This window comes from Condylura cristata, unplaced genomic scaffold (assembly GCF_000260355.1).
Source record: "Condylura cristata isolate star-nosed mole 26May11 unplaced genomic scaffold, ConCri1.0 scaffold00021, whole genome shotgun sequence".
Classification (NCBI taxonomy): domain Eukaryota; kingdom Metazoa; phylum Chordata; class Mammalia; order Eulipotyphla; family Talpidae; genus Condylura; species Condylura cristata.
In genome coordinates, this window is record NW_004567122.1 from 39,153,487 (window position 1) to 39,162,557 (window position 9,071).

General features: G+C 34.5%; 1 protein-coding gene across 1 annotated transcript; it reads left to right on the forward strand.

The window, feature by feature from the left end:
• The first annotated feature begins 7,558 nt into the window (after positions 1-7,558).
• On the forward strand, positions 7,559-8,476 carry LOC101618685 (olfactory receptor 14C36-like). Its single transcript, XM_012727785.1, has one exon. It carries the CDS (start codon positions 7,559-7,561, stop codon positions 8,474-8,476), a length of 918 nt encoding a protein of 305 aa, XP_012583239.1.
• The last annotated feature ends 595 nt before the right edge of the window (positions 8,477-9,071 follow it).

Consider the following 9,071-nt stretch of genomic DNA (forward strand, 5'->3'; position numbering starts at 1 on the left):
TTTCCCATTTTACCTCCAGGCTTTGTGAGTCTTGCTCATCACACCTTAGAAATTGTACCAAGTCTCAGCAGGTTAAAGCACAGCACTAAGAAACTAAAGCCATCAGTGTACTTCCTTGATTTGCCTGTTCTGCTCCCCACTCTGTCTCTGTGGGGAGAGAGACATCCCTGTGCCTCTGGCCTGCACCCCAGAACTGTATGCACAAATAAATAAATCTTTAAAAAAATTACGCCAACTCCTGACCATGCTTTAAGGGTGCCTAGTCTCAGTCCTCTGCTGTGGGTGTGGGGGATGCATGGAGAGCTAGAAGGCCTGCAGGCTTTGCAGCTGCCCCAGTTACCAGTTCCTCCTCCCCACCTCCCGGACTCTATGTGCCCACTCTGAGCAGTATTTCCTCACAGCTTGGGTTCCACTCACTGAGCTGAGTTGTCTGTCTTTATCTCCAGGCCTTTTGTGGGGGGCTGAACAGCAGCAAGCCTCCCGTCTGCAGTATTTCCTAGCATCTGGGCACCTGGGTGCTCCCAGATCGGACCTGAGTCTTTCATCGCAGTTGTGGTTCCAGTCATGGAGCTGAATTGTCTCTCTTTATCTCCAGGGCTTTAGCGGGCCAGGCAAAGAGCAGCAAGCCTTAAGTCTGCAGCACTTCCAAGAGCCTGGGCTCCTGGGGGCTTCAGGATCTGAGTGAGATCTCCTATGGGAGCACCCCAGTTGTCAGTTCTCACTCAGTTATCTTCCTTCTAATGAGCCCAGGGTGTTCTCATTTGGGTCGAAACTCGTAGTATGTAAGTCTACAGTCTGTTTTTAGTCTTACAATCCTGTGTGATCTTGGACATAATGATTTTGGTGTCTTTACTCTGCTGCCATCTTGCTGGATCTTCCTAGTGATATTTTTTTAAAAAGTTGAAAAAGGGCCCTCCCTGGTGGTGCAGCGGGTTAAAGCACAGCACTAAGATGCTAAAGCCACTTCAGCATGAGTTTGATCCCCACCCACATGGAGGTGATCCACATGGAGCCACATGGAGCCACAGACCTGACATGCCCCCTCAGCAGTGTGCTTCCTTGATCTGCCTGTTCTGCTCCCCACTCTGTCTCTGGTGAATCTCTCACTGCCCCTCCACCTCTGGCCTTTGCTCTAGTTTTGTATGGTTAAATAAGTAAATAAGTTTTGTATGGTTAAATAAGTAAATCTTTAAAATGAAAAGCTTTAAAATGAAAAGCTGTGGCACGATTTCAATCCCTTGCCAGGGAGCTGACCCACATGGTGCAGCAGACTCTCCTACCCGCCGGCTGCTCCCCTCAGCAGTGTACTTCGCCCATCTGCCTGTTCTGCTCCCCACTCTGTCTCTGATGAATCCTCTCACCGCCCCTCACCTCTGGCCTATACCTCAGTTCTGTAAACATAAATAAGTAAATCTTTAAAAAAAAAAGCTAAAAATATTTTTAGAAAAATTAATATTGAATGTGACACACAAAATGCAAGTATCTGATTTCATATATGAACATTATGATAATTCTATGCTGTTCTAAGAGGGGCCAGAAAGGCACCATAATTATATGAGGAATTTAAAGTGATTAAATTTCAGTTATTTAATAACCCCTTCTATTTGTAATATGACTTTTTGGCTTGAATTTAGTTTAAGTTTGATGCATACAATTAGCCAATTTTTAAATATTTTTTTATATAATAGTTTATTTTTACAACCTTTTTTTGTCTTTTTCCATCTCAGTTGTAATCCCAATGGGCTTCCCATAGTCCAGTGCTTTTCACCCCCATTTTTTTCCCACTCTCTACTCCACCCCCATAATAATATCCTTTTATATCAAGTTTCTTTTTTTTTTTATGAGATAGATAGAAGCTAAAATCTTCATTCTTCTACCTTTGAAATAAGAAAATATTTAGAGTGTATTATTACGGGTTTATTTATTTATTTATTTATTTATGTATTTTTGCTTTATAGTTTTTTCTGTTGTATCTCACTGAGAGCAAGCACATTCTAAGACAATCCAATGTTTTTTTTATGGAGCATGCCTAGAGAAAACAGAAAACTTGAGGTTAAGATGTTATCTTCAGTTTTCCTGTTTCTGATTCTTATCTAATTACTGAAATTTCAGGTTACTTTTTGTTCCTTATTGTTTAAAAAAACTAAACTTTAACTTCACTTTACCCAGTATTACAGCTGCAAAAGAGATTTCACAATGGGAGAGATGGCTTTCTAGATCCCATCTGTCCTTTTTACAAAGTACCGCTTTGCACAAAATGGTTCTTTGTATGCCCCAAAGTTTCCATTTATGTACCCAGTATAACCCTAACAGTGAGTCACACTCTAAAATAATTTGATTTAATATTGGGGCTTTTGCCTTTTTAGAGACTGGCAAAAAGGTTTTATCCAAATGCCTAGCACCATAGGCATTGTAAGTGTCTGTTGTTCTTTGTGAATACCTTGTTAGGTTGGTGGAAGCATTCTCTACAGGACAGAACAAGCTTTGGAGTTTTAAAATTGTTAAAGGAAATGATTCCTGTTTGGGTTGCTCCACTCTACACAGAGCTACAACAGACTAATGTTTGTTTCAGAAGTCACTCAGAAAGTAAATAGTGCCTTATAGATTATTTGAATGCTAAACACTGCCTGGAGACTAAAACTGAGAGAATGAATCACACCTAAAAATGATCTTGTTGAAACCATGACAAGAAACCCATCTGCATTTGGATCACATATTGCCCAGTGCAATTGTTCCATAAGAGTGGATTTTAGAAATTGTCTTTATTTCAAACAATTTGAAATTGTCATTGGAAGAAAATTTCAAACTTCATCTTTTGAAAACTACCACAAACACAGAACAAGGATATAGAATCAAAAACACATATAATATGTCCAGGATATTTTAACTGTAACTTATAACTTTGATCGTTCTAGTATTTTTATGACTCCAGATGAAACACTGAGTTATTTTAAACCTGATAAAGGGTGTTACTCTAGACCTGGCAAAGTGGAGATTACGAAGCTCAACTATTGGAGATGTAAGCTGGCCCTTAGATGTTCAACACCCACTCACAGTGCTTTGAAATTTCAGGTGTAAAACTCCTAAAGCATCAACCGAGAATGAGGAAAACCCCATAAAAAGCAGTGATCCAAAGAGCAAAGCCTATTGGTGTTGTGAACCTGAATGTGACCTGGGATATCTTTTTTTTTTTTTTTTAAGATTTATTTATTTATTTATTTGTACAGAACTGGGGTACAGGCCAGAGATGCGGAAGGTGAGAGGATTCACCAGAGACAGAGTGGGGTGCAGGACAGGCAGATCGAAGTAGTACACTGATGAGGGGAGCAGCGGGTGGGTCAGGAGAGGTCTGCCACACCATGTGGTCACCTCCGGGGCAGGCGGGAATCGAACTCATGTGGAAGTGGCTTAAGCTTCTTAGTGTTGTGCTTTAACCCGCTGCACCACCAGGGAGGGCCCGGGATATCTTTTTAAGAGGAAGAAAAGATTACATATTTTCTGTTGCAAACCTAGGACTGACTGCTTTTCCAATGAACACTGAAAACTCTGTAAAGATGAATAAGGCTATTATGGTAATTTCTTAAGTAAATTGTCCTTCTAGAGTCTAAAATATGCATCTATTTCCAGATAGTCTCTGCTGTCTTTACTCCCAGCTCAAGGAATTTGATTTTTGGCTCCATTGAAAAAGTTGGTCTTGATATTTTCAAAATGATTTCAGCAAATATTTTTTTGAAATACTGTTATTTGTTTAAAAATAATGATAGTTATATGTGTTGTCCAGGTTAAACAACAGCTTGTCTCCTTTAATGTTATTAAAATTTTATTTCTATCAGGCAGTGGTGAAAAAAATCTAGTCTCAGAAATTTAATGTTGTTTTTGTAAGCTACATAATGTGGTGCTTTAACTTACTGCACCACCAGGGAGAGCCCAGGCCACCATTTTATGAAGGAAAATTATATGAGGTTGTCCTTTTTCAGTTTAGTTTCTTTCTTGTATCATCACAGAGTGACTAAAGGCTTTCTTGAAACTTTCATTATTGGGGTGTTGATTTAATTTAATTAAAAAAAAAACACCTACCAACTCTGCTCTCTGTCTATCTCAGTTGAACACTTGACAAGTTTTCTAAATTCCTCTCTGTTTAGCATGGCAAATATATATTATCATATTATATACAGGCAATGACTATGTCCATTTCTTGTACCCAGAACAAAGCAGACACATTAGCTGGAATATATTGTACTATCTCTGAAGGTCGTATCTCCATTCTATAATTTTAACTATAATTTTTAATTACAATTATAATTATTCACTTGTGCTTTGCAGATTATTACCTGCTTGAGATTACCCTTGAGAAACTCTCAGTGAGCCGTAAGATCTATGTTCCCAGAGGCAATGACCGTAATGGGAAAAAATAGGCCAACGTTTTTAGATAAAGTGGAACATGATTACCTTATTTCCACAAATTTAAAGTATGTTTTATTCATCTGAATCTCTCAAGTTCTGCCTGCACAAAAAAACTGATTAAGCCATTTTAAGATTTTCATTTATGAGCTTAACAAGAGAAACCTTGAATTATGAATATAAAACCGTCAGGAGTAAGTATTCTGTTATTACTGTTTGTCTTATTTCACTTCCATTTTTTCTTCTGTCACATACAAAATCTAGATTTTCTATAATCTTTTACTTCTCTTAGGCATTTATTTTATTTTTAAAATAGACATGTCCAAAGTTATTGCAATGATCGTATTTATTTTACTCATCGAAAAATATCTTGCAAATGGAGTAAGTCAACTCAAGAAAGGCATGGCTAGTTCTTTGAATAATATATCATGCACAGCAAATTCTTATCAAATGTTTTATAATTGTTATAATTTCCATTGTCTCAACAGTCATATCAGAAAAAATGATGGAGTCCTGCTCAATTACTAAAAATAAATTGTAACTGATAATTCTTTCTTTATTCAAATTCCTTATTTTCAAACATTTATTTAAAATGTGCTTAGAAAATCCTCAAATTTTTTTGAGTAGAAGTTCCAAGGAGACTAAGATGGACATAAATACTAAGATAAAAATTAATCATATTTAAGTATTAGAATATATATGTTATATGTACATAAGGCAATGATATACTACATCTTAATGTTTTTATTAACTTGCAAGCAATATTTCAGAAATAGTTCTATAAAACTTACTTCCCTTTTATCATTCACAACTTAATAATGTAATTGTATCTTTTAAGATATGAAAATGTTCATATACATATGCATAGAGAGTTGATAAATTCAGTCAAACTAATTAGCGTATTTATTTCTAACCTTTTCTGGTATATTATGAGAGCACCTAAAATTTATTTTCTAACAAATTTAATTTATTAAACATAACACTAATTATAGTAGTCACTCTGTATATTATTGTTATAGGTTTATACATCCTACATAGCTCCAATATTTTGGTCCTTTGAGTAATACCTTTCCATTATTCCTATCTACCTTCCCTTGGAAATAATCATTCTACCTTTTGCATCTGCTTTCAGTATTTTTAGATTTCACATCTATATGAGTTCATGCAGTTTTATTTCTTTGTTTCTGATTTATTTTATCTCCAATATCCTTCAGTTTTATCTAAGTTATTACTGCAAATGAGAGTACAACCTTCTTTTCTCCATGTATCATTTATTAACAGGAAATTTTGTGTTGTTTCCAAATTGTGACTTCTGTGACTGATGAGTCAATATCTGTATGTAAGTCTTCAAGACTGATAAGCTTTCTTTCTCTCTCTTTTCTTTTTGGTACTTAGAAAATAGGGACTGTAGGCTCTAATTTGTTCAGTTTGTGAGAAATCATTGTTCCCATATGGCTGTACCAAATTACACCCTCAACAATGCATCAGATTTCTCTGTTCACTACATCATGACCAGTAGTTTTTACTTTTAAAAAAAATAGCCAGTGCAAATTCTGAGATATGATATCTCATTGGGTGTTCATTTATGTATTATTATTAACCATTATGAAAACATTTTCATATGGCATTTGACCATATTAACCATTATGAAAACATTTTCATATGGCATTTGACCACGTGTAAATATTCTTTGTAAAATTATCTATTCATATCAATTCCTAATTTTTTTAATCAAAATGTTTCTTACTTGTTACTGCTTTGGAGTAGTATAAATTTCTTATACATTTTGAATATCATTCCATAATCTGATATGGTTTGCCAGTATGCAGTCCCAAAATGTAGGTTGCTTTCTTGTAGTTTATTGATTTCTTCCTTTATTTAGAGAATTTTTAGTTTTATTTATTTACTTTTATTGCACTTTTTTGCTTTTAAGTTGAAGTAACATTCTTTAAAAATGTTGTATGAATTTAGAGATAAATTTCCCCTCAGGTATTGTTTCCACACCACACCCATCCCCAAACCACCCATGGTCTTCCACCATTGTGCTCCTTACATAACTTTATTTTTTCATTTTGTTGCTTCAGTTTTGGTGCTATATCCCAAAATCAATTATGATAGTAGATATCAAGAACTTTACCCATAGTTCTCATATAAAAGACTGACTTCCTTAAATTATTTTTTGTAAATGACATCTAGAAGGTATCACAAAAGTGCTATCTCCGGGTTACATAAGAAACAAATGATATCTAATACAATTTATTCTAGGTTGATAATTTATATAGTTCAGACAGATAATTTATATAGCTTATCATGCAAAACATTAGAATTTATTTTATCACATCATCACATATGATTTTGCTGTCCTTCCCAAAGTAATTCCTATAGAATTTAGTTTCTTGAAAGAGTGATAATGATTATTTTATTTTTCCTCCAGCTTGTGTGATGTTTAATGAAATAGTTTCTAAAAGATTATTACTTGCAAATTAAAATTACTAAATATTGAGCTTAATAATCCAACATTGTTATCATAGCAATGCCAATATATTTTAAAGTTGGAAACTCTTCTATTGTTATAAATATCTTTTAAAAGTAGAAGATTGCATCCTTGCTGATAATTAGACCATTTTTTTTTATAACACAATGAGCTAAATGTATATCAATATGTAGGACAAAAGTGTTCAACTCCTGAGAAAACTGAAACACACCTCATTTTGATGCTATTCAATTTAAGAAACATTTAATATGCATATCCATCTTAAAGTGTATTATATGTGATTTTTACATACAATGCAGTGATTATTTTTTAATTGCCATATGTACTTGAGATAGAGAGAGAACAGTAATAAATACCATAATGAATCCCATGGACTGGGTACTATTGGATACAATAAAATCACTGTGTATCATAACCACAGATAGAATTGGAGAACTACATACTTAGCAGTTTAATATGTAAATATTCAATTATGGTAATGAATTGAGAAGATGACAATGGTCAAAATAATGGGAGTACCCTTTATATTCCAAAATATTAGTAGTATAACATTTAACGAAAATACTTTCTTTTCTTAATTATTTTCATGAGTTATGTTTTTCATAGTTTATTCTTTTTATTTTCCAGATCAAAAACTCTTTCCAGGAATTGACCAATTCTACCATGGTGACTGAATTTATTCTTGTGGGCTTTACTGATAAATGGGAGCTAAGGTGCCTAAACTCCATGTTATTCCTTCTGATGTACTTGGCCACCCTGATGGGGAACATTCTTATCATAACTGCTACCACACTTGACCAGAATCTTCACACACCCATGTACTTCTTCCTCAGAAATATGTCTATCTTGGATGTGTGCTACATTTCTGTCACTGTCCCCAATGCTTGTGTCAACTCTCTCACTGACAACAGAGTCATTTCTGTGGCTGGCTGTGCAACTCAGATCTTTATGGTAATTTATTGTGCATATGTGGAGCTTCTGTTCCTCACCATCATGGCCCATGACCGTTATGTGGCCATTTGCCAGCCTCTCCACTATCCAGTTATCATGAGCCACAGATTCTGTGTCTGGACAACATTGGCCTCCCTGTTCAGTGGGATCCTCTATGCAGGCGCACATACTGGCAACACATTTCGACTCTCTTTTTGTCAGTCCAACGTGATCCATCAGTTCTTCTGTGATGTTCCCCCACTGCTAAGGCTCTCTTGCACTGATACATCTAGCAATGAGCTCTTAATACTTGTCTCTGCTATGGGTGTTTGCGGTGGCTGTTTTGTCTACATCACCATGTCATATGTTCGCATACTTTCCACTGTGAATAAGTTTTCAAGCAAAGAGAGAAGGAAGGCGTTTTCCACATGTGTCCCTCACCTCCTTGTGGTATCTGTTTTCCTCACTTCTATCACTTATGTGTATCTAAGACCTGCAGAAAACACTGAAACGATCCAGGACATGATCCTTTCTGTATTTTATACCATAGTTCCTCCATTCTTGAATCCTATCATTTATAGTCTTAGAAACAAACAGGTAAAAGAAGCGGTAAGGAAAACACTATTAAGAAAGATTTACTTAAGAAAATGATGAATATCTATTTCATGTGTATTCTGAATTTTTCGATTTCTGCCCAATAAACATATGTGATATTTTATGGAATGAGATTGAAACTTGTATGAAATTCATTTACATTTTAGAGATCAAACTGAACACTAACAATTTTCATGCTCTCTGTGATTTCATTGAATAAGCACTTTGTGCTTTAGATTACTCTTCCCAGTTGTTGTGTATAAAATAAAATTAACAACTTCTATTATAAAATGAATATTTATAAATAAATAAGATTCAAGAAACAATATCAGCTTTGTTCATAATTCGCAAAGTATCAAAATGTGATTAATGCCACAAATAAATCCTTAGTAAAGCAAAATAATTAGATAAATAACAGCTATAGTTTTTTAAAAATAATGAAATACAATATTTATATACAATGATTTTAATTATATAAATTTTATAGATCAAAATGTAAATTAATTCCATACAAATTATGATATATGCTAAGTTGTAACTATCATATATTTACATAGAAAAAACAACCCACCAAAATGAATCTAAATTAATTTTTTTTCTTTATTTGCACTATTTATATTTTTCCTTCCAGTTTAGGTTGAAAATGACTTTA

Excerpts from the sequence above, each read along its gene's own strand:
- LOC101618685 (XM_012727785.1), top strand. The coding sequence starts at position 7,559 with ATGGTGACTGAATTTATTCTTGTGGGCTTTACTGATAAATGGGAGCTA.